At 38.9% G+C, this 27,615-nt stretch overlaps 1 protein-coding gene across 2 annotated transcripts in view; it reads right to left on the bottom strand.

Moving 5' to 3' along the window:
• Nucleotides 1-4,753: 4,753 nt before the first annotated feature.
• Flrt2 (fibronectin leucine rich transmembrane protein 2) overlaps nt 4,754-27,615 on the bottom strand; it is a 94,382-nt gene continuing 71,520 nt past the window's right edge. For both annotated transcript variants that reach the window (XM_048449367.3, XM_087911587.1), the window contains exon 2: nt 4,754-11,475. In XM_048449367.3, the coding sequence (XP_048305324.3) occupies nt 9,092-11,074 (1,983 nt within the window). In that variant the 5' untranslated portion in view covers nt 11,075-11,475 and the 3' untranslated portion in view covers nt 4,754-9,091. The remainder of the gene's footprint in view (nt 11,476-27,615) is intronic.

Genomic DNA, 27,615 nt, shown 5'->3' on the forward strand with positions numbered 1-27,615 from the left:
AGCTGTGGCAGAGATCTGAATCTAGGTCTAGAGAGCTTTCACCCAGAAATTAAAGAGATCTGTCATGTTTGAATAGGTCAGCCTTTTGTGTGGTAGTCTAAGTGTCTTTAGATTGGTGCTTTCATTCTCATGGGAGTGAACTCCATTACAAAGCAATTCACTTCAGCTTCTCCTTACCTCAGAAAGACCAGGGAAATTGACAGTCACCCTACTAGTGAGGGCCAGTATACAACAAAATACAAAGAACTGAGGGACAGCCAATCAAGAGTTGTCCAAAGAGAGTAGAGATTGGTTGTATTGCATTATATAATGCTATTTCCTTGGACAGGTGGCAAATGATTTTATCATAATCAATTGTACAAGAAAATTAAGGGTGGAAAGAAAAATACATATTCAATGTAAGACTGGAATGTCTGGCTTTCTAAATTTTTTTAAAGAATGAAAGAGAAAAGATTGGGGAAAGGAGTGTTCCTGCAAACCGCAATGAGAAATTTACGTTCATTGATATATATATATATATATATATATATATATATATATATACAACATAACGAGGGATGTATATTAGATTCCTATCCCCCACATGGCAGGTCACAAGTATCTGTACCTACTATCTCAGGAAATCCAAAGGCCTCTTCTGGTCAATGGGCACAGGCATGTACATGGTATACAGATGTGCAGCCAAGACAAAAACAACATACAAATGAAAGACTAAAATATTTTAAAAACTATATTCAAGCAGAAGGGATTGGATAACCTTATTTTCTACCAGAACAGAAAACTAAGAATCTCAGTGATTGCAAAAAGTAACTGGCAAGTAGTAAAAATAGCACCTGCATTGCACAACCATAAAAATACTTTCTTTGGGTTACTGCCTTGCTGGTCATTGCAATACAAAGGTAGATTTACATGTTATGGTGCCAGCATGGTAGCTTAAATTACCATCAGGTCATATCAGACTACAGCTTAATGGAGAGCCTTAGGTTTGATTCTAAGAATGGCAAATAAATACCAAAAATCAAACTTACAGATTTTAAGACATGCATTTTAAATCATGTCATATTTCTTATTTATTTTTGTTTTTGCTTTTCAGGCACCTTCTGAGTACCCCATTCAGGGATGCATGTTTTCTACACATGTTGAACTGACTTTCCAAAAGGACCACACTTATTCACATTCTGCATGATGGATGGAATGGGCTAGATTTACAAAGCCGTGTGTTCTCACTACACTCAGTAGTTGTTCAATGGGCCTTCTCACCAAGAAAGAAAGAGCCTGCTATTTCCATGTCCTATTCCAAGTCCAGTCAGTTCTTTCAAAACTAGTGCAATAATAAAAGATAACAGAACAATGGAAAACTGTCTAGTTGTAATGCTCATAGTTGTACACAGCTAAATTTTATTTGGAAAGCAGCTTTAAAAGGGATGAGATCTATGTCAAATTCTTTTAATTATTCTAGCATTTATTTTTCATCATAGAAAAATGGCTATAGGTCATCTTGTATTGAAAAACAAACCAAAAAAAACCACAAAATATAGGGCTAAATGTCATTCACTTGGTGTTTCCTCAGAAGCAAATACTATGTAAGCTTCTTTGTATGTTAACACTTGTAAGAAATATCATTATCCATACTTACACAAATGGAAAGAAATAACTTCTAATGCAAGTTATTGGTTAGGTTAGTTGGCTGACTAGTAGTGTGGTCAACTTCTTCAAATTAATCAGACTGATTTCAAGTCTGAACTTTTAATTATCACTGACTGTATCTTTACACAAGGAGAAATTATTTTTAGAAAGGATTATATATTCCCCATAGATAGAAATGAGAGAATACAATGTGACCCTATTAGTGATATTTGTGTGTTTTCATCTGTGCTGTGGCAACGAATAATGAACAATAGTCTTTTATGAGTTTACTGCTAAAAATGAAAGTAGCATCTACCTACGCTTTTCAAATGTGGAAAACTGATTTAAACATACAAACTGTCAGAATGTTTGATTTAATGTGGACTGGTGCTTTGTGGACTTTTCATATCTGTGTCATTGAATTGCAAGATAATTTTAAAAGATATTCTTTTATAGGCCTTTATTCCCCAAAACTACTTCAGAGTTTTAAATTTGCCTGTAACTTAAAAGGAAGTTCTTCAATTTTGTGTAACTTGTTCATTCAACCCACGCTTGGGGCATAACATGATTCTATAGAAAAATTTCAAATCAAATACATGGCCACAAGTTTTTCCTATAAATATATATATTATTGGTTAGTCAAAAATTTCTTTGAGGGAGGGTGATCATTTTTCTTCCACATATAAAGCAAATTTTCAGCTATGTGAGCAAGGCTACCCCCTATATTTCAAGCCTCTATTTGTAGAAGGCATTTTGATTTAAGACTTCTGATACACATCAGGGACCTAGAATTTCACTCAGCAATGGACAGAATGAAGGAATTGGTAGAACATGTTCAACGGTTCCAGGAGCATAAGAATGAAACAACTCTATGAAAATTTAAGGTGACAATAGCTAAAAAGTTGACTCGGTGTGTACAAGCATTTACAGCCAAGCCTGGCAAAATGAGTTTGATCCCCAGGATCCAAATGTTGGAAAGAGAGATCGGACTTCAAATAATTGTTCTCTAACCTCTACTTCACAAGTGATCTCAATAGGTTTTCAAAGCAAGGCCATATCATATTCAGGCATTGTACACATAGTGTTTCTCTGCAGTGCATAGGAAAGACTGGAGACAGCCAGAGGACAGAAAGGAGGAAAACGAATCTGAAGAGCTCCCGCAAATGCTGGAATAAGCAGCATCCATGAATGTTAAATTAAACATAAATATGAGAATCCTTGAAGGATGTAGAAACATGAGGAATCTGGGCCAAGTGTCAAGTACTCTCTGTTTCTGGGAGAGAGTTTGATGCATCATCTAAATTCCCCTAGAATATTGTTCTATTCAGCATCCAAACTTTCAGCAAATATTCAAAGGATGGTAATAAAAATGAAACAATAATGACTGACACTGCCAATCCAAGGAGTTCAACAGAATCCAAGGCTGTGTTATATATCATTAAGGGAACATTACCCCAATATAGAGAATTATAAAACACTGAAGTAATAAGAACCATCTTTCCCTGGAAAGTATCAATATGCACATCTGTACACAGGAATTAGTATTGGTGTACACTGAAAGCCTGCAATAACTCTGTCATTAAGACTGAATAATATTTTGTCCTGCACATCAGCCAGCCTTCAGGTTATTTAATTTACTGAATACTCTATGTAGTCCTGTGAGATGCTAAATTCTGACTCCATCTACAACACTCGGGGTTATGGACAAAACACTGAGATTCTCTTGAAGTTCAGTTATAAAATCTGAAGAAGTAGATATGAAGAAAGGGAGGGAGAAGCGAGGGAACAAGAGCACATTTATCCCCATGTGTTCTTTTCACTTCTCAGGTACAGTTATTACATTTGATTGATTCATTTTCTGCTTCTTAATAGAACTTTCATAGGTTGCATGTATAATTTGCAAATATACATTTCAATTTCTTGCTGTGAATTTGAAACCCTAACTCCAACCAAGCCCCTACTTGTCAATATGATATCAATTTGTGACAGTTTATGATACTTAATGAAAAAGCATCATCTCACTTCCTCACTGGTAGATGTACCTATTTTATTACTGTGGGTATACTGTTACTATAGGGAAATAAAATAGAGTACATCAGAATGTCTTTTTAAAAACATATTGGGAAGTGATCTTTGAGATCCTAAATAGCAAGTTCATTATTGTCTGAAAGTAACAGAGGAGAATGTAACATAGCTGCGTAGAAAGGAGATTAGGAGTAAATATTTTGGGTACACGGATTTCCAGTAGACTAGAAAATATAGGTGGTTTTTCTTAGATATCATTGCCCTCTTCTAAAATCTCTGATGTCACTCTAGAGCCCAGACAATGAAGACCTTAATAAATTCTACTAAATGAATGGTTCTTGTTGGCTGAGAGCATAGTCACAGTAACCTCTATAACTTGTCAAAAATAAACAAGTAGCAGTGAATATTGTATATAAAGGCTTCTCAATGTGATATGAATCACCTGTTAACTCCAGTTTTCATCGTTCATTACCCAGTTGAAATCCTACAATTAGTAATGCTAGTTAACTGAAAAGTCATCATTTTATTTCCGATTCATTAATCCCATGCCAAATTCATCAGTGGTGAAATGGTCAAATGTTAGAGAAAGGGGTTCTGTAAAATCATTTGAGACTAATCTAAAATCAAATCTGAGTTATATGGGTAGATGTACTACCTGGAGTATCCATCGGAAAGTACAGATGAACAGTGAGCAATACTTAAAAAAAAGGGGGGGGGACAGGAATTCTCAAAGTTAACAATCAAAATCAATAGTGTATATTGTGAAAATGAAAGACTTCTGTAATTGTGTACATATTATACGTCTCTGTATTTCTCAAACAGAGAGGGCTGTGCTTTCTGCTGTGGTGCATAAATAAAACTATCCTCTGAAAACATTTCAGTGGAGAAAAAGGGAGGAACTACCACATTATCCTTTTACACAGAGAGAACACTGTCTTTAAAAATAGATGTTGCTTTTACAGTAGCAGGGTATGAACACTGTACAATCTACTTCATTTCTGCCGTCTTTGTTGTATATGAAGAATTTCTCATGTTTTTCATTTACATTACAGCAGAAGTACTGGTTACATTCCGGTGAATTTACTCAGATAAACACAATGGGTTTTCTTTTAAAATAAGCCTTTACTGAATATATCAACAAGGTACTGTATAGTGTAGAGTGAAGTTTGTAGTTAACAAAGTGTGCAACATGGTAGGTCTCAGAGGATGCATGACACGGAATCTTCCAGCCCCTTGAAGTCCCTTGTCAGACAAACACACTAAACACAAACCAGAATCAAATCAACATATGCTTCAAATAGTAACAGATCATCAAACTTAACATTCAGTAAATATTATCCTATGAGGGCATACAATGGTGATGCCTCATTTTGTCGGAGCTGGCTACAAATCTCACATCCCACAGACACCTTTACAAACAGCCCATGTATTATGTATGCATGGAATAGCATGTTTTATGTTAATTTTAAAATGCCTGTTGCGATGGCCTTGGTTTGTGCTCTTCTGGTGGATGTGCAGCTATAAAATGAAATACTGTAACAAAACAACCTGGTTTGCTAAAACAGCATCATACTGTGTACAAAATGTATTCCCCACAATCAGTGAAAAGCATTGCAGTTGCCAACAATTGCTTCAATCCTGCTGAAGAAACTGGAGAAGGGTGTAGATACAGCTTCCTACCATTATTTATTTTAACTAAAAAAGAAGAAGCTAAATTTGACAAGATTAAGAATTGAGACTTGTTTTTGTTTTTCGTGTGTATTGTTTCCCTGTTGTTCACTCTTCCTTTTTGCTTTCCCATTTCGTTGGAGAAGCAAGTTTTGAGTTTATGTGTTATTCTCAAGTTCTAAAGCAACATCTAATATCCCCTTTTGACAGGCCAGAGGTAAACCCTATAAAAAAGACATTGATGAAAATTAATCACCTCACTGTCAAAAGCTGCAGGGGATGCTGCAGCTGGAATTTGCTGATCCAGTGTAGCACCTGCCTCTGAAGAAAACAATGGTGCCTTGTATTTGAAATGGATGCTCTCCTCACATGAAGAGTTATGCTTTCTCCAGAGAAGAAGGAAGTTCTGGCTGTGTGGCATGACTAAGACCATTATGACCTCCACTATGTAAAAAACTGAGGTGTAATATCAGTTACACCATTAATACACTTTTTTCCCAAAAAAGATCATATTATAGTTTTTCTTTTTTCTATTTTACCCTTGAGAGAAAATGTCTAATATTGTATCAACAAACATCTGGAAAATTAGAAATAGCATTATTTCTCACAAGGGAGGATTATTCCACTTATATTATAAATAAATAGCTAACACCCTTCTCATGTCTGTCTGTGATGGTCACAAGTGTTGTACTGCCTAGCCAAGACATGTGGCTGTGTTTAAGTGAAACCTAGGGTCGCTCCAGGGTCATATGCATCTCTATAAGCAAGGAGGTACTGGTGATTACCTTCTGTTTAATCACTGATGACATCTGTGTGACCTTGATTTACTTTTCTCTTTTGCAATGTCCTCTAAGAGTTACAGTTATTGTACTGACAGGGGGTGAAACTATTTGAGATAACTGAACTTTGCCTCTTAACTAATCACCTCAAAAGAAATAATGATGAGGCTAAGAGAGGACCAAACACAGAAGAGATATAACTGCAGGACAGTCTCCGGATTAAAGATGCGAGTCAAAATACCATCCAGTAAGGACTGGAGCTCATCTGCTTTTGAAAAAGTGTCATAAGCTAGTAGAGATTACATAATGTGATCTTGACTCTGATGTAGGAGTCCCTAAAGCACACTACTACAGATGGTAGTCTGATTTTCAGGGCAGATGTCTTTGCTATGCTGCTCATAAAATCAAAATGAAGATTTTTTGTTTTGAAACACCTCTCCCAGAGCAGTTTTGCAAGCAACTTAACCATTGTACATGACTGGGTCTCTTCAGTACCACTTCAACTCTCGATAGTGTTGTGGATGCCATATAACATTGCGGGGACCTTGCCATCTTTCTCCTGGAACAAAGAAAAGACATTTCCATAGTCCTGAATCCCACCGGAAGTTAAACATACAATACGAACCGACAATATTGATTATCTTGTTTATAACAAAATAAAAATCTTCAAAAATCAAAGTACCATTGTATTGTTCAGCACACAGTTTTATCTACAGTGAGATGCAAGAGGACAGTGAAAGGCAACCACTCAGCTAATACTCGGGGACCCATATCACTGTCCTGATTTTAGATGATGTAACGCTCCACTGATCACCATTCCAGATGGTCTTGTTCCTTCACTGTGTGAACCTACTTTTACAGAAACCAACAGCCCAAACCCTCTAGCTACTAGACGAAAGAGGAAACCCGAGTCACTTTAGAATTAATTAAATTAATTCATAACTATGTTCAGCTCTACTGACTGCACAGTTTAATGCTTGTGTCTATACCATTATCGCTGCAGTTGTATTTTCTGCTTATTCTGAGGGATGAGGGAGATTAAAACATATAAGTCAGGGTATATTATTAAAGAAAATAAAGCTCTTGCTATAAAGAAAAGCTTGCATAGCATTTTATACCTAAAATTTTACAAGAAGACACATCACAGTTTTATTTTGCTTAGAGAGAAAGAGAAAGCAAGAAGAGTGTACATTTACTTCATGAGTCCCAAAAGTGATGGATGGTTGTAAAGGAATACAGAATGAAATGCCTAAAAGTGGCTTTGAAAAGAATTCCCCAAGGGTAAATTTCTTTAAGCAATGGATGTGGTCTATAGCCCTTCTACACCTAAGGGATGACAAGAATAAGGGTAAATTATGCATGTTTTCTGAAAATGGACTTGCTTCAAAAATATCTAGCATCAATAGTGGGCATCCCTCTCTTCCCTATACCTTCTGCCATGACGAGAGAAATATTGCATTCTCTGACTTACTCATTTTCACTGGTGGGCTTTTAGTATAAAGTTAATTATCACCCTCAGATGAACAAATTAGAGGGACATCCACAACCGAAAAGAAACAAGTGGGAGTTTCGAATGTGGAAAAGGATCAAAGATAATTCCCAATGGAAACACAGTATTGCTTTTTAACAATACGCATTGTTTTGGCCAGTTTGGTGTCTCCACAGAATCATTGGCAATGAATATTCATATGAATTTTAATATATAGGAAATACACAGGGATCATTTGTGCAACCAAGTTTCACATCCACAATTTCTTTGAATTACTAAGCAGAGGTGGTGGAGGGGAAACAAAGGGGGAATATACAACTTAATTACAAAAAATATACGCAAGATGATTGGAAGACAAGAATTTGAGAGGGGATATAGGTATTAACTCAAGCTATTTCAACATGATCCTAACAAAGTCAGGTGATACAGTGTAAGAGAATCACTGATTGTTTTTCCTAAGTGGTATTAGTACTTTTTAAATAAACACATTACTGTTAATATAGTCCAAACACTGTTCTTTGTTGGTCTAAACACCATGTTGATATAGCCTCAGTGAATCTACCCAAATAATTTTCATTATCAAAAATAATTCCATTCAATATAATTCTTCCCGTTATTTTTATTAGCCTCTTCTAAAAAATTATTCTAGAATATAACTCTATTGGATATACTTCCACCTGACATGTTATTTGAATAGTGACAGTTTTGAGGGGGAATTTTCTTGCTAGAACTGATCATATTGGTCCCTGAAGATGACTAGAATCAGACTCAGGTTTCCAACTCTATTATCACATAAGGCCAGGGAAGCATGAAGAGTGATTTTGAAGTTCACAGTCAGAAAGCCAACCCTGGGGTTTTAAGGACATTTCAAACCTCTCAGTTTCTTTGATTTGGTCAAGTAGGCCTAACTTATCTCATGGGAACTGGATTCCTCATGATGTTCTATTTCTTGTACTGGGTCAAATTGGAATAACTACCTCTATTACTATATTATGGAGTTTTCAAACAGTGTTTCTTCCAGGCCAAGAGGTATAGGAAACAGGAATAACTAGGTCATTCTTTCTTTACTCAAACTATCCCTCTTACCCTGATGAGCCCATCTGAATCTATCCTTTCCTATGACTATCAGCTATAGAGAAGGAATTTATTCTGACAGCTTCAACAGCAAAGTGGTTAATATGCATCTTAAATATGAATCACTCATTCTTCTGCCTTGGCATTGGGTCCTCATTGTACAACCCAGTACAGTACTTCAGCAACATTTTTTTTTAATTTTAAAAAGCAAAGAGTTACAAAACTGTTTGTAATTAACTTGAAATAGAAAAGATAGCACTTTTTTTTAAATCCCATTATATAGTACACCGTATAAATTACAGAGTATTCAAATGCACAAACGCATCTGGGTAACATTTATCAAATGTAATTTGCGTGTCTTTATGTGCACACTCATGTGTGTTCTTGAGAGTTTGGTTGTCCACTTTTTCTGACGTTGGACCTCTGGCTGTTACGTATGGCAATGCTCCAGATCCGGGACACTGCTGTTGCAGTATCGCATGTTGTTGGGGATGTGGCAGTCTGTGTAATTAATGCCCCCATTTGGGGTATAGATGGGCTGCAGTCTGAAATCTCCTTTAAGGAGCTGATCGTTATTTAAGGAGACAATCTGAAAACTGGTTTCCGTCATCTCCAGGATGGAGTTGTCTTTTTTGGTGCCTGCCTCACAATAGTCATCTTTCCGTCGGCCCCTGTTGTATTTCCACTTCTGGGAGGTGTAGCGTCCCTTTTTGTGCATGTGCCAGCAAAATACACCGAGCAAAACCACGAGCACAAAAATCACTGCGCCCCCAATTAAGCCCGCCAGCAGAAAAGGGGAGCCCATGCTGTGGGAAGTTGTCTGCTCGTGGCTAGAAGCAGTGTTACTGCCATTGTTCAAATAAGAGGCATGGGTAGTGGCCTCGGAACAGATGGTATCCTCCACAGTGCGGTAGTTGAACGCATCCAATGGCACTAAACAAATCCGATAGGTGGACCTGGGCTCTAAATTAACCAGATTCAGGTGTTGCTTCTCACCACTGACAATTCGTTCCTGAACAATTCCCCCTACGAGACTGTGACCCATTTTCACCCAGGTCAGTTTGTACGCCATCACAGTAAAGAGAGACAGCCAGCTGACTTGAATCGACGTATCGTTCACAAAGTGGATGGAAAGTTGGATCCTTTCAGAAACAGGTGGGGTCACTCTTTCTCTGCCATCCCAGTCAGGGATGGTGGGGAGTTTCGATGGGGTAGGAGCTAGAGGCACAGAGCCTTTGCTGGGGCTTGGAACAGAGGGAGTAGGAGACTGAGTTGTTGGAGAGACCGTAGTTGGAGCTGGGGTGAAGACAGGCAGTCCAGGGGTGGTGGTGGGACAAGATAGAAGATTCATATTCAGCTCCCTGACAGCCATTCCGCGTACTTGCTCAGGACCTTGGCACATGAAACCACGCACGTTAAGAGAAGACGGGATATATTTGAGCCATTCGGTGACCCATTTAATACTGCAGTCACAAAACCAAGGGTTATTCCGAGCAGTGAGTTGTTTCAGGTTGGAGAGATGATCGAAGACCCCTTGAGTTAACATTCGCAGCTGATTGTTGGATATATCTAGCCGTTCCAGCTTACGGAGGTTTGCGAAGGCTGTCAATGGGATGTGGTTGATCTGGTTATCCTGCAGGTAGAGCCTGAGCAGGTGCGTACCTGGGAGATCAGGAGGTGGGTGGGAGAGCGAGTTACGGACTATGGAAAACTCCTTGAGCTTGGTGAGATGGCTGAAGGTGCCCTCAGCAATGCCCTTGTTGGTCAGGAGGTTCCCATCCACAATCAGACGCTCCAAGCTTGTGAGGTTCTGAAAGGCCATGTCTGATATCACTGCGATTCGGTTTTCATCCACTCGCAGCTCTTGCAAGTCCACAGGAAGCCCAACAGGCACGCTGCTCAGGTGGTTCTTCGACAAGAACAACAGCTTGAGGCTAATCGCCTCTCGGAAAGCTCCGTCCTCCACCCCCACTGTGGATATGGAGTTGTCATCTAGGTGAAGCTCCTCCAGCTTCAGGAGCTGCGCGAGAGCCGCCCGCGAGATGGTCTGGATGTTGTTTTCCTGCAGGTGGAGGACTCTGACGTTCTTGGGAAGGTTCATGGGGAATTCATCCAGTTGGTTGCCATACAGGTAGACCGTGTGCACTGACTGCACATTGTGCAGCTCCGCAGGAAATCCAGCATTATTAATTTGGTTGTTGTGGAGGTAGAGTACGGTTACGCCCTCCGGGATCCCAAGAGGCACTGAGGTCAAGCTTCGTTCATTACAGTAGACAAAGTTCCTGTCACAACGGCATACGCTAGGGCAGGCCAGGAGTTTGGACACTTGTGAGGAGAGCCCCAGGGAAATGATAAGCCAAAGTTTTAGAAAAAAAGCCCCATGGCTGGGCCACTTTGTAGTCTGCAGGCCCATTGCTGAAGAACGGAAATAAAATACAAAGTGATGGGGGGGGGGACTAAAAGCAAAGGCAACGGCAAATAATAGTAACAAAAATCCAGGAAGCAAAATCAAAATGGCTGAAGCAGATTCTGTCAAAGTCTAGAGCTTCTGTCCCAGGAAATGACCTGAAGGCAGATGGTAAAAGTATCTTCCTGATGTGTTCAGTCTGATCTGCCTATGTCGCCCTCCTGCGGCCGTCCTCCATGGGCAAAACAACTCAACAGCGAGGATTTCCCACACAGGAGAAGAGTGTGGCCAAGTGGTAAGTATGGTCAACTGAAGTCCAGCCCGTCTGGCAAATCTTGCTTCTTCTATAGGAAGTCAGGCCAGTGCAGAGCAGCCTAGGAATTTCTTGGTTAAACAGAGTCTGGAACCTGTTGTAGAAAAGAAGACATGAGAGTCAGTTAAGCAAGAGAGTGGAAGAAGTAGTGTGACAACTCACTCCTGGAACACAATTCTGACCTGGGCTGTGTGCTGGGACTCAGGCTGGTGCCATCTTAAATGATAACAGTTCAGTTCAAATGATGGTTAAATGAAATAAATGACTGAGGAATGGAATCTTCAAAAGGAGACGGGACTCTTACAGTTTATTACCAAACATCCTAGGTAAATATTATACCTCAACCAGTACCTTTTCTTAAACCTCTGTTTGCATATCCTGATAGGCAAGTGCAGCTGACACCCTGTTGGATTTCTGGTGTCTGTTAATGAGGATTAGCTGAAAGCTCTATTATTTTAAGATGGAGATGGGGAAATTTTAAGAGATATGACATGAAGTCCTATAGATCTATCATCTGTAAAAATGCAACATGAAAACTAAGCCCATTGAAAATGCATCCGTCCTCCTGAAGAATTTCTTCCCAAATGTGCTGCATTTCTAAACATAGATGGCAAATAATATTTTCAATATAGTAGACAAAACTGAAAATTTCTAAGTTCCCATCGCCTGAAAAATAAGTTTTTTAATTCTAGTACAAAATCTTGTTTGTGCTTAAGGGAGAACCTTAGAGAACACTATAAAGAACAGGGGCAAAAGGAGTGGGAGGGTGTTGGGAGGGGGGGCGGAAATGGAAACTTTTATAATTTAACAAAATTTACTAAAAAAAAAAAAAAAAAAAAAAGAAGTCTGCAGCACAACTACCAAGTCAACATTTCACTTCATTGGAAAAAAATAAAGTATAACGAAATATATTTAGCAGTATGACCACTGCAAGCTCCTATGGTGCTTTTACATAAATTAGAAACATGAAATATTTATTCAACAGTTTTAATTTCCATTTCAGAAATGCCATAGTATGCTATTATTCAATGAAGAATTTATTTCATTCCTCTTTGAAAATGCACTGTGATAGGAAACTGACTTTGAATATGATATAAAGTGGTATATTTTTAACTTTAAAAAAAAAAAAGAACAGGGGCAAAAGGTAATGAGAGAAGAAGGGTGTCCTGAGACAAGTATTTACATACTTCCTGTTTTTTTTTTGCTGTGAGAACACAACACTCACATCAAAAGTAGAATAATTATTTACCATTGTGTTAGTTAACAGTACATCATGATTATAACCAGTATCATTAAAAATACCACACATATTTTTTCTCTGATACCATGATGTAACATAATTCAAGTATGAAGTCAAAGATTTCCCTTTTCCACCTTTCTCTCTCCTTTCTTTACTGTAGAACAGCTTAGACTCACTACCAAGGACACTGACCAAACAACAATTCATGGCACATTTACACGTAACCCCTCCATTGAGGCTTTTAGGTATAACAGAAATAGTCCGTTGTGATCGCCCTAAGTGTTGACAACTTCAAACTGAGAATACATTTTGTTTCAACAGGATCACCTTTCAGTGAGAGAGAACTTTCTTGCCTGTACAGGATGACTTTTAGCAAGGGTTGGAAAGACAGAAGCCACAATTAAAGGCAGTCAAGGAAATCCAAGGATAGCACTCATGCCTTCTTGCTCTGCAATGTGTGCCATCTGCTTTGAGATGGAGAGTGAAAGAAGTTAATTGAAAGGTGCCAGATTTGATTTCCTTACAAAATAAGCTAACATGACAGGACATGGCTGACTTCAAGATCCTCAATTCTCACCAAGAGGGAGATTGGAACAACTTGTACCCAAAGCAGATAGACTACGCTTGAAACTATTTCCTTAGCTAGCTTTAGACTTACAGTTTGAAATTGAAAAAGGAGTACTGCAAATGTTATCTAAGTGTCAAAAACAGTATACATTTATTCTGTAATTTGAAGGATAAAAAAGATCAATAAAGCTTTGGAATAAGATATATATATCTTCGTGTCATACTTAGCTTAACTTGCCAACGGTCCTAATGTTTTCTAATACCTTGCCACTCAAGTGTGGTGGTTATCTCTGCAGCATGAGTCTGACGTAAGCTGTTGGTAGGAACACGGAAACTCAGGACGCAGATGGGCAAGTGAGCAACAGTCTGAAGAAAAAAATGCAACTACCAGCCTTACTTGTCTTGAATTCTCCATATAATAAGCTTTTAGAAACGAAGTTAATGCATAGCTTTTATCTGAAGTCATGTATTCCTCGATGTCCCTGCCCAGAAAAATATGCATAGATATTACTTGCTAAAAATAACAAATACAGAGGTTGAAAGCAATCTTCTAAAATGAACAACTGTCACAAGTATTGAATATAACATTTATGGGTAATGATTGATAAATAATGATATTTATAGTGCCGTTTGTTGTCTGGGTCAGTTGAGATCAGTTGCATCTAGTGAGTCAATCTCTTATAAAAGTCTGCCTAAAAGTATTTTGTAAAGTACCTTATTCCTTCCACACACGATGATTTCAATGAAGTTCAATAAAGACAGAGCAAAGCCTTTTATTTGGAACAGACACACATAGCCACACATAGTCTTGCAGCAGACAGACACAAAAGGACAGACAGATACAGATACAGGGACAGATTCACTCGACAGTCTTCAGGCATGCACAGATTTAGTTTCATATAAGAGATAGACAGACAGACAGACAGAAGACACAGGCAGGAAGCACGAAGTAAAACATTCAAATCAGGTTAAATAACTCCAAAGGGAAGTACTTACATTTCCTTCCATAATGTAACACCTATGCATTATTGGCAACTCTGAGTTAGTTACTAACGTCCCTAATTCACACAGAAGGGACCATGTGATTTATGGCCTAGTGGGGCTTAGAAGTTTAGTGAGGGGAAAGAATATGTAAGCAGGGAATTAGCCAACAATTTCAAGAGCTGCGAGTCTATAACACCCAGAGATCTAGCAGTATGTAATGGTGTTTGAAACCTAACCTATGACATATCAGAAAAAAAAAAGGAACAAACAAAAAAAAATACATGAGAGATCGGAGGGATTGGAAACAAAGAAGGCTCAAGGCACGAGTCCATCTGGAACTTTTGTTATGAAGACAGACTGCCTACAATCTGAATCAAGACATACAACCCAGCTCAACTTAGAGGACTAAAATTTCTACTACAGAACACTTTCTGCAACCTTTTATTGTCCTTTTAAAATGCAATAAAAATTTTAAAATCATTCTATAGTCCATTTTCAATTGTTTAAAAGTTGGTAATAAAAAAGCTTTATAAGATGAATTCAATATAAGGAGAGCAAACTTTTTTTCATTTTTTCCTATATTCATAGGGATACTGTGTGGAATATGGCCCTTGCTCAACCCAGATTACAAAGAACAGCTATATAGAGAAATTTTTGGATAAAAACGGAGAGTTGCACTGAGAATGGAAAACACAGCACCAAAAGCCAGGATGTACAAATGCTGTGTGGAGACAGTAGGAACCCAGTCTGTCCAATCTTGTAAAGATGGCAATGACAAGAGCAGTTATTCTAGGCTACTGGAAGCTAACTTAACCCTTTCAGCAGGAACTAAAACTCAAAGCACGTAGATGATGTGAAACTTCTCTGCACATTCCTAAACCTAAGAAGTGTGCCTTTTTAATTAATTCCAGAAGGCTGAATTCCAGGAGCGCTTAATAAACTCAGACTATAAAAATCACAGAACAGAAAATAACATTTGTCAATAAGCACTGCCAACTGCACCACATAATGATACCAGGATAAACCTAATAAAATCTTCATGGTTCCAGAGCTAACTACAGTATCTGAATTGTGGCAGAACAACAATGAGTATGACGGGATGCCTGTAGGAAAGTAGGCCTGGGGATGCAGCTCAGTTGGGAGTGCTTACACACATGCACAAATGCCTGGGTTCTATATCCATCACCATGTAAACTGGCATGCTGATGTTCACCTATGATTCTAGTAACCAGATCAGAAATTAAAGGTCTTCCCTGGATACACAGTGAATTCAAAGCCAACCTACTATACAAGAAACAATTGTGAGAGGGAGGGAGGGGAGGGATTAAGGGAGGGAGGAAGGGAGGGAGAGAGAAGGAGAGAGAGAGAGAGAGAGAGAGAGAGAGAGAGAGAGAGAGAGAGAGAGAGAGAGATCTGAATAAAGAAAAGTTTTCCAGGATTGTGCTCCACTCAGACAAATTTTGGAGTATAGCAATCTGAGTTTAAATTGGACCCTTACAGGTGTGTTGTCCACACAGACAGCTAGCCTGAAACTGATTTCCTTGCAATATAGAATCACCAAAGATATTAAAGATCTTGCACACAGCTCTTCTTCCGAAGCACAAGTTATAAGGACTGTGCTATAACAATGAACATGCCTTGTTAGATGACCGAGATGTGGGATTAGAGAGAGAATCTAAAAGACCAGAATGGCCTCTCCCCCATCTTGAAAATCACTCTGATCGTGAGCAAGGAAGGCAAGGGCACAGGAAACCTTCATCCGACGTTGGATGGCGATACAGATGGAGACCCATATTGGAACACCGAACTGAGCACTCCACAGTCCAAATGAGGAACAGAATGATGAAGAAAATAAAAAAAGTAATCAGGACTGCGAGGGATGCGAGCACCCACTGATACAAGGGGACTGATATAATGAGAGTTCACCAAGGCCGGTTGGACTGGGACTGAACGAGGACATGATCCAACCAGATTCTCTGAATGTGGCTGGCCCGGAGCCTTTTTGAAAAGCCGTTGACAATGACACTGGGACTTGCTTCCTCTGCATATACTGGATTTTGGTGCTCCAGTCTGTTTGGACTCTCACCTTCCCTGGACCTGGAGGGAGGGGGGAGGAACTCGAACTTCCCACAGGGCAGGAAACCCTGACTGCTCTAGGGGATGGAGAGGGAGGTGGAGAGGGAGTGGGGGGAGTGGGAGGGTGGTGGGAGGAGGGGCTGAAATGGAAACTTTTATAATTTAATAAAAAAAAAAAAAGAAAATCACTCTGAAGCAGAAAGATACATGAAGGGATGCCCGGGAGCAGAGAAAGATGAAGGGAAGATGAAGATAGTCTAAGCAGTGGGACAGTTCCAGGCTCCAGTAAGTCTAGATCTGAAAACATTAAAAGTAAAAATAAAACCTACTCTAGTCAAGCATAGACTCTAGGGGTTTCAAAAGTTTTTCTCAAATGGTTTCCAATTAGTTTGAATGGTAGACATAAACTTGAACTAAACAACTACCATGGCCGAGTCAGACACTAAATAAACAAACAAACAAATACATATTCACTACTGCCACCTCTCTGGAGCATTTACTGGAAGTTTGAAGTGATTGCTATGTGATTCCTGCAGTATTGGGGCTGCAAAACACGGACCACTTTCCACATTAAACTCCCTAGAAGTTAGTTTGAGCCAGCACTTAAGCATGACCGGTTGTCTTGACGATGCCCCTAAAACAATTCCTGATGACAACCATCAGAGGTGTGGATTAGTAGCCACGCAAACTCAATTGCAGAAGGAGGAAATGAAGAAAGAACAAAAAAAAGTGCGTGGTGCATAAAGGATGATCCTCCTAGAACTTTTACCTAGAAACATTTTCATCCATGTCTTACAGTGGCTAGGCATGCGCACTGTAGTGATGTTTCCTGGGTAACTGACTGAGAGTCTATCGAGTTATTTTCATCAAGAACTGCTTTCATGGCATCTGAACAGTATGTCCTTCTCTCTCCCGCAAAAGCCACATAGCGCTTGGTTTGCCATTCTCAAAGATCAGTGGGTTTGGGGTCAAACCAAATTGGTTTTGATTTCAGGACAGCCACTCACTAAGTAAGTGCAGGGTGATAGCGTCAGGTTCCACTCTGGATCAGCTGTGTTTACAGAACATCGCGAAGATTAGGTATCAAAAGGATAACCAAGGAACAGCAGCAATTAAACACAAAGTACATTCGTTTTAGAGCGATAGAGCATGGGAGTGGGCTCTGAGGACATATAACCTCAAACAGCATCTACTTATTCTCTGGGTTAACTTGAGCAACTGGATTCACCTCAAACAAACTAGATAATCCAGGGAAGGTTGGAGGAAAGAGTGCCACCATCTCGTAACATGAACATACAGAAAACGATGTGCACTCCTCTGATCTTCCCTACCGATAGTTTAGACAGCAATACTTCCTGCACCCGGGAACATTTGTTTCTCATTTGATAGAGGTGCTTTTCTCAAACCCAGACAACTTCACTTTCCTTCTTCTATTCACTGGTTACAGATTTTCCCATTGGTGTTAGGCACATACCTCTTCCCAGCCACCAGTACTGTAAATATATCAACACATGTAATGGCTGTTCCGAGAATAGGAGACATGATTGGACCCTGAGTCCAGACAGGAGCTGCAGGGCCTTGTTCCTCTATGCAGTCTCCTTGTAGGCAGAAACGTCTCAGCTTTTGATCTGGACTATTGCCACAGAATACACACCTGCATGTGGCAAGCATTTATGAATTCTTTATAAAACAAATGAATGAATCAAAGAAGGCCTTCAGACATTGCTCCGTTTGAAGAGGCAATCTGCAAACCTCTTTCAGGTCTTCAATCTGAGATTTCATAAGAAATCATAAATATCATATTTCAAAATGGCTGTTAAAATTTTAGCTACCCCAACCTATGCAGAACGACTGAGTGATAGAGAGATGAATGAATAGTCCTGAACATTAAGAAACTAGGTGACTGAGGCCGGGTGGTGGTGGCACACACCTGTAATCCCAGCACCTGGGAGGCAGAAGCAGGTGGATCTCTGTGAGTTCAAGGCCAGCCTGGTCTACAAGAGCTAGTTCCAGGTCAGGCACCAAAGCTACAGAGAAACCCTGTCTCAAAAAAAAAAAAAAAAAAAAAAACCAAAAAAAAAAAAAAAAAAAAAGAAACTAGGTGACTGGAGAGAGAGGTATAGAGCATGCTTCTGGAAAAGAATTGCAAATTCCTGTAGCATTATACTTGTTTCACAAAATAACACTAAATTCTATGGTCTTACTAACCTAGACATAGGATCAGAGTGAAATAGCATTGAGAAGCAGGTTCTGAAAGAAGCATGTCAGTGCCTAATGCTTCAGTTCTATGAGGTGAAGCAGGAGCTAGAATCGGGAAACTGTTTCTGGTGTGCTATAAAACACGTTTTTCTGATCAAATAATATAAATACCTTCTAAATATTTACAGAAATTCATCGGGACTGTTCAAGTGACCTTTAATCACATAGCATTTTATCATTCTACACGGTCAGTATCAGTAAAAAAAAAAAAAATAGGCCAATATCATCAAGAGCTAGAAAAAAGCCAATGGTAAAAAATAAACTGAATCCAAAAATATAAACATGGCCTACTTCTTCACCAAAATATTTTACCACACATAACATACATATCAGAACAGAAAATCTTATGTCTCCTTCACAAGGAGAATGCAGATTTCAGTGGGTTATACAATACTGATTATGCAAATGAAATGAAATTACATACTGTGTTTTTCCAGGTGAGTTATCTGGTTTTGAGTTTAAAAAATGAAAAATTCATCACATAAGTTCATTTTGAAATCCTAGGCATGCGTCTGAATGGAAATGGTGTAAGATTCTGTTCTGAATAAGTAGGTTTTACAATGCACATTCTCATCCTCCAAGAAATTGGCCATACTGAGGTGTCAAGGCATCATTCTGGAGAATGTTTCTGGATTCGTGAAATGAGAAGGGAAAATCCCTCGACCCTTTCTGAATCTCTCAAGGATATTCTACCCCTCAAACATGATGGGATACAGGTTAGGAGCAAGCCATTCTCATGATTAAAATAAAACTGTAGATAAGCATAATCAGTATCATATTCAGGGTTTTTGCACAACACGCAGAATAAATTATTAAAAGGAAAATACATTTTAAAAGCAGATAGCAGATTGTAGAAGCCTCCATGTATCGGGATGAGGAAGAAAATGGAACAGACAGATATTGGTGATTCTTTAAGAAATCATATAGGTATGTAAACATACAAGCAGGTCCTTGTCCAGGTTATACACAGTAGGAACACTGCTCTTGTACTTTATCCCAAATGTAAAAAGATTATTCACTCTGCACTCATAGATACTGTTGTTCGACTTAAGCTATTTAATTCTAGGGAAGGGGGAAGGAGGAGACAGGAGGGAAGGGAAGTAAGAGAGAAGAGACCCTATATATCTTCCCACAGAAGTAAAAGAGAAGAGACTATATATCCTTCCACAAAATAAAGAAGGTATATCCTTATTTTTCTGTCTAAAATTCAGACTGCATTTTGAGTCAGTACATGTCCTCAGGCCTATGTAAGCAAAATTACCATCACAGAGGTAAAATCGGTGAAAGGTACCCAAATTACACACACACACACACACACACACACACACACACACACACGCACGCACACATTTAATTCATAGAAAAGATAGTTAAGATTCATTTTTCAATCTTTGTTTTAACCAGTTAATTCCTGGGCAGAATACCAGCAGTCTACACTGCTTAATATAAGTGAAACAAAATGTCAGGGAGCAGTGGGAAGTGAGAGTAATAAAGTAGATTTGAAACAGAGATGGTTATGAAGACATCATTAAATGGATACATGAGACTGAACTAACCAGGCCTTCTTTGGCTAGGCTGAAAGACAGGCCCTGGTTCTGAGGGGTATTGGAATAAGTCCACAAAATAAAGACTGTTTAGCAAGTTAACTTGGGAACATGACTTCACCATTCCGCACCTCTTGCTGATCATATAAAGCACAGGAAATATCAATCCTTCCCAATTGCCTAAACATCAGAAATCAAATTTTCAGCACGCTGGACCTGCTTAGCTTTAAACAGCCAAAGCAACTCAAGCCCCAGTACTAAGCCCCTCGTGTGCTGGAAGTGCTTCTGCTGATCCATTCAATTTCACTTCCTTTCTTCCACCTCCGGGAGCTGTTTGATGGAGAGCTTTGGAAAAATGAGTTGAGATGTGGCCACCACAAATGGCATTTTACAGAATGGAACTCGACTGGGAACTTGATGAGAATGGCATCCAAAAGCAAAGCTTGACTCAAAAGTGAATGACAGAGCCCAAGTCAAGGAGAAAGAGACACATATCGGGAGAAGGACTTATGAGCAGATGAGCTACTACTGTCATTTCCCAATGGACTTTCTTCACTTTCTTAAGCACTGTCCATGTCAGCTCCCTAACATTCACATTGACTCATTACTCTCCAATCAAGCTGGACTACAAGGCTCCCTTCAATACCCTTCTACTCCAGTTCCTCAACATTCAAAAATTTGTTAATATAAAGCAATTAATTTGGACTAGAATGCCACTTTCTCTACAAGTGCACATTAACGGCAGGCAGTTTCAATCAAGAATCAAGTGGGGTGTTTCAGATTTTTGAGAGTGTGTGTTTACATGTGGGTCTATAGACAAGGGTGTCCTTTGATTACGGCTGTGGGTAGAATTATGTGTGAATGGCGCATACGTGTGAAAGTTAGAAGACAACCTTGGGTGTCATCTCAGGTGCCCTCCACATTTTTGTTTGAGACAGGATATCACACTAAGCTGAAACTTTGCCAAGTAGGCTAGGAGGGCTGGCCAGTGAATATGGAACGTAATTCTGTCTCCACCTCCCATCTTGCCATCACTGAGCTTATAGGCCTGTGGCACTATGCCCAGCTATTTATATAGATTCTAATGATCAAAACTCCATATTTGTGAAGCCAGTGCTTATACTTGCTGAGTCAAGTTCCTAGGTCTAGATCTTTGCTTAAAGCTGATGTTTCTTACTTACTCGTGTTGATTGTTCAGTTTTCTTGTTCCCTCTGTACCTTCTTTACCATTTTTTTTAAAAAAATCAAAGTATAGAAATAATTTCAAAGCTAGTAACAGTTCCAGAAGAAGTTCCAATTTCGCAGATCACCACCCCTAGGCAAGTGGTGCCCCGATTTTCAGAGACCGGGATGCATAAAGTCGCAGTGACATACCTTGATAAAGTCTATGCCCTACCAAGATAACAGCATAGATACACAGATTCCATAACATCCTGTGCTAATCCTTTCAGGGCCTGGGTGGCGCAGGTTATGTCCCTAGGCTTGTTCATATATGTAGTAGGGGGAAGGAGGAGCCTTCTCAGTTTGCCCTGGAGTGCATTCAAAGCCAGCTGGAAGAATAACAGCCCAGTCCTACTTGCATTCCCAGCTGTCCAATCAGAATTTTCTGGATTTTGAGAATGCTAAAGTATAAATTATTTGCCCTTGCAGGACATTCTAAGATACAGGTCAGCCACAGTACATAAACCACACACACATCAAAATAAAGTGGCTAACAAGATTCATAACTTTTTAATAATTACACCTATGGCATACTTCTCCATGCATCATTCATGAGAGCTTTGCAAATGTCTCAGAAACGCTTTCTGATGGCAGCATCTCCTTACAAGATGTGATGACTCTTTACCTTCTTAAATGAAGAGAAATTGTGCTCAGTTACTGAATAAATAGAAACATCACTGAGGAATTTATTTCTGAAGCATATTGGCAGGGTGAGCAAAGCAAAAAAAAAACTTTAGAAAATGACATATTAGTTAACTGTTAGAATTTCTAACTCCTAATGCATACTAAAATTAAATAAAAATCCATTATCCACTCATGCATGCAAATTCATTTGTTGAAGGTTTAATCTCCTGTATTTTAGAGTGATGCTATATTTAGAAATGGAGTCTAACATCTCTGTGTCTTATTAAAAATTAGGAAACTAGGATATATAGTCATACTGAGGATAGACCATGTCAAGGAACACAGGAAAAAAAAGTGGTCTCATAAAATCAAAGAAATGATGCCTCATAAGAATCCAACTCTGTCCGTAGTTTTACTCTGAAATTTTAGTCACCAGAATGAGAGAAAATAAGGTCTCACTGCTCTAGATACATAATGGGTGGTGTTCTATCATGGCAAGGTAGCTAATGCAGGGAGACACACTTATCTTCACAATACAGCAACATGTACATAAACATGACATCTCAGATCATACAACTTACCATCAGAGGGGATGCTTAAGAAACACCCAGCTTGAGCCAGGAATGTAGCTCAATGGCAGAGTTCTAACATGTAAAAGGCCATCCCATTCTTCAACCCCCCTCCCTGCCATAAACAGAAACAACCCACTTGATCTAACTCCCACAGTAGGTCTGATACATATGTTCAACTATAGGACAGCTTCTTCTATAGGATGCCCATTTTGAAACTAAGTTTAGCTGCCAGGCGTCCCCCAGAGGAATTCCTATTTTAGGAGCTGAAAACTGTCATTTCCAAGGTGCTGTAGTCTTAGCAGTTCTAAGAATCCACCCAGCTCCTCCTGTCCAGCATAATGAGTTATGACTTCATATCTTCAATGATGATCCATTAGCAAAAATGAAAACTGCTGCTAAGTGTTCATTAAGATAAGTGATATCACCTAACTCTAATTGCATTCTCAGACCATGGAAATCACTGATGTACTTGGATATTTTACTCACCCTCTGCACCAGTAGCTTCCAAAACGAAATGCCTATCTCAGGAGGGAAATATGCCAGATAGAGGTGAGTGGGATTTTCAAGCTGATATTTGATCAGCCCCCAATTCACATCATTCCCATGCTAACTTTGCTCCCTAATGCTTGATCTATAGAAAGCACAATACTTGAAACAGACCCTTACATCCTTAATTAGTTCAGTAAGCACCAGAGGATAAAAATTGGTTCTCGCTAAAAGGAGAAAAATCACCCAGCCGGGTTGTAGTGTTTGTATCCCTCCAACCACATGAAGTAAACAGGAAAAAAAGAATGTGGGCCACCTTTCTAGATAACAGTAATGAAAAAATATGAGTGACAAGGTTGTAGACAACTAATCATGGAAGTAATTAACATTACAGAGAACCCAGCATCAAGTGAAGGGTAGTCTAACACATGACTGTGAGATCTGTCAACTGATTTCAGCTCCTGGCCAGGCTGTGAAATAGCATTACTATGTTATCATTTCTGTGATGTAGAGACAGAATAGTGAAATACTGAAGTCACTTTTCTAAGGTTATATAATTGAGATCTCCCTGCTAGGATCCATGTTTTGGAAATTTCCCTGCCAATATTGCACTGCACTCTGTTTACATGTTGGTTTTGAACTAGCAAAACTCATGATGCAGAGCAAGCTGATCGTAAGCATCCAATCCTCCTGCTTCAGCCTCCTTTGTGCTTGGATTGCAAGTATCCAGGCCATCTATGGCTACTCTCAACAACGGAGTACAAGTGTCCAAGACTATGTAACATCATCAATACTTCTTTTATTGTTCACTGTAAATATATAATTTAATGAAATTTTTGCTATGAAATAATATATGGAAACACAAAAGAGGAACTCATGAGTTATAATGTAACTATTAGCTAAAAAATAAATAAACAAACAAAAACAAAAAATTACCAAAAGAAAACTTCCCACATTTTCTTGTCCCAATCTTCTGTTGTTGGATTGAAGGATAAAGGGGGGGTGGCAAAAGGGAGGGTTGGGAGAAAGGGAGAAATGTGATGAACATACAATAGAATTTGTATGAAACTTAAAAACTAAAAATTAGGAAGAAACGAAATAATAGACCACAGCAATATTTTAAAAATCATTGATGATACATGGTTAAAAGTACTGGTGAACTGAGGTTGAAGGGAAACAAGGTGGAAAGAATCTTAAAATCTTCATTTCAGTAGAAGACAGAAAATGAGAAAGGAGAGATGACCCCCTGAGTGGAGAAAGCAAAGCTGCCTTAGTAACTCTGTGAAAAGACTGAAACCTGGGCTCCACCACCTGGTAAGTTCATGTCAAACTATGTACGGTTTACCTATAAGCTGGCATTTAATGTTTGTTTCATTTTATTGAAGTAGCTACCAATTTTGTCTAATATTGGGTAATTTAATTACAGTCTCAATGTCCAAATGCACATACTGCTACAATGAGCCTTAAATATCAGCTTACTGAGGCAAAACCCCAAGCAGGTAACAGAGAGAGAGAGAGAGAGAGAGAGAGAGAGAGAGAGAGAGAGAGAGAGACAGAGAGACAGAGAGAGAGAGACAGAGAGACAGAGAGACAGAGAGACAGAGAGAATATAAATTACCAAAAGAAATGAACCTCAAAATGTCCATCTATGAGTTACTTACTGTAAGAAAAGTAAATCTGAGAGCAACCTAAACTCCTAGTGCTTTTAGACCAAAGCAAGTGTTGGAAGGATACGAGTTTTAATTGAGTCAAATAGAAAGATATGAGATGACATTTCGGGAGAAGAGGGCAAGGCTGACTTCCAGGCCCATCTTCATTATTTATCAGATTCACTGTAGTCATTCCCCGAAAGGGCTATGATTAGTTAGGGGTACTTACTGTGCAACCTGGGAGAACCCTGTGCTCTGCACAGAAGAGTCCTGTCTTGGGAACAGGACTGAGGACCAAACACCTCTGGAAAGTACACCCCAGTTTGCCCTTTTGTTTCCTAATGTCTGCATCTCAGAACTTAGCACACACACCCAGGAAGGGTAAACCAGTCCCCACCCTCACTCTGTCATAAGTCCTTTTTGAAAATAGCCCCAAACTGCAGATATTTAGAGAAATTCCATTTATCTGGACCTATTTATTGACTCTATAATTAGTCTAATTAAAATAATACTAAAATATATTGTTGAAAAAATCCAGAAGCTTCCTTTTATAATTTTCAAATTATCTCTCAATTTCTCCATTCGTATCAATTGGCAAAAATAAAGGCAACCCACAGTAATAATTCATCGTTGGTATGACCTATCAAAAATTGTAATGTTAAAAACATGGGATAGATAGTAATCATCTGTTCTTAAAGTATGACCTACCAAGAACGCTAACATCCAAGATGTGGGCTAGGTATAGTTAAGAGTCAAAAGACGTCAAATATAATATTTTTGAAATATTTTTAAAGTCCTTGGAAAATGTAGTCTCACTTGGTAAACAGAATTAGCACAACAGAGAAGATTTAAACATTTAGAAAACACAGGAAAAAAAATAAAAGTAGTTCAAGCTCTGGAGAAAAGTCGGAACTTCGACTTTGAGTTCTGAATATTATAGGCATATAGATGTGTCACTCGGCTTTCATTGCCGCTACTCAGGGCACCCTCACAGAAGTGAAGCCATCTGTTTGTCATCTTTACAGTGGGTGACAGTCTTCCAGCGCCTACATATAACAAACTACACAACATTCCACAACATTTTTAAAACCTATTACACAAGTAAAATGGCTTCTTGAGATTATTTAGCTCATCAAAATACCATAAAAAGCAATAGAAATGAACATTGAAAGAAACATAGCTTAATATAATCAAAATAGCCCCAATTACAACACAGGAAAAGGTATTTTGTTACTTAGAAATCTGTACTATTTCTACAAAATTCAAGAGTATCTTATCTGTTCTTTTCACATCCTCTAAGAAAGCTTCTATTGGCAGTGAACAATAATTTAGAAGCCTTCTGATGTGATTATCAGTTACCCGGCAAATCCTAGTGTTTTAGAAAGCAAACAAACACCGTCTACCCTGCCCTCTGTACAAAACAATGCCCAGGACTTCAGCTTGCCCTTTCCTTAGAGCACAAAGGGACCTCCCTCTCCTCTCCTCTTCCACTGACTCCAGAAGAATAACTGTATTCGTTCATAAAAGAGCTTGTAAGTGGACATTGTATACTAACCAGATTCCAGGAACTCAGAAAACAAAACACTTCAATGTCCCACCTGCATTACTTACTAGGGAGAAACACAAAGATGAACTAATGGGTGACTGGTGGCAGAACATCAAAATGAGAGGCATCACCAAAGTTGTACCCCGCTCACAAGAAAGAGAGGCTATTTGATTTGGGAGACCTGAAAAGCCGGAGCGAAAGTTGCATGAGAGATAATTTGTGTTTGCCTGTTTCTATATTCCAGTGAGCTGTTAGAAAACTATCTTCAGGCATCCCCTCCCCCAAAACACAAGCCAAGAACACCGTTCATCCAGAGTTAGGGCAGATTGCTCTGCCATGCATCTTCCAATTGATTATTAGTTTCATTCTCCAAAGCAATAAAAGATCTCCACACAGAGTCCCATGCCTGAAAAGAATCATCATTTAGCTGGAACATTATAAGCAACTTGTTTCCCAGTAAGTTGCCATACCGTTGACATGACAAAAGCCACTAATGTGAGAGTGCACTTGCTAAAGTATAATTGCTCTCTTTCCAATTCAGTCATCGAAAATAATCAGAATGTTGGTCAAATTATACTTCTCTGCCCTGAGTGTAGGACATCATTCAATGACTCTCACTTTGAAGACATCAAAGTCTTGGATGAACCCTGATGCAGACAAAAGGAACAGAGAATGTAATCAGTCCTGATTTCTCTGATTTGTTCTTTAAGCTACAGGGTGCTGCTATGAAGTCAGAAGTGCCATCTTCCATTTCAAATGACAAAAAGAAAAATTAGGGCAGGAGGAGGAGCCAGCCATACAGTAGAACCCCTTCCGCAAAGAGAAGTCTAATTACAGCAGAAGGATTGTCCCAAGGTTATATTAGCAGCCCTGTGACTCTGAGAAACTGGACCAATATTTGAGGAAACACCTTGGTCAGGCTATAACACAGAAAATCATCAAATATGTGTATCTGAGAAAAATTCATGCATCCTTATCTTCATTTACCGTGTTTACGTATAATCACAATATATCTGAATAGACAGAATATGACTATATACTATTAATGAGTATTTATTGATACATTTTATTCATATTTATATATGGTTCAAAAGGATTGATCTATAATGACTAAGAAGAATTGTGGCTTGAGACAAGGAACCCATTCCCAAGTCTCTAAGGACCACTTGCTTAGTATTAAGTGTCTTCTGTGATATAAAAGGAAAACTTTCTCATTCATGAGTATTCTTGCCTGGTACAGGGCAGTACTCTCCATGGTCATCCCAACCTTGGAAGTTTAACAATAATGATGATGATTAGTAAAGATCTAATATTTGTATTTAACTCGTCCATTAAACAATATTCAATATTCTGATATACCTCATTGGATACATCACGGTATCTTGAAAGCAGTATCATCACAGATCCTCCTTTATAAATGACAAAACAGAACCTTGCCAAGGATTTGCTTAGTCTCTTCTAGGCAA

Source organism: Myodes glareolus, chromosome 11, assembly GCF_982192425.1.
Source record: "Myodes glareolus chromosome 11, mMyoGla1.1, whole genome shotgun sequence".
NCBI classification, from domain to species: Eukaryota; Metazoa; Chordata; class Mammalia; order Rodentia; family Cricetidae; genus Myodes; species Myodes glareolus.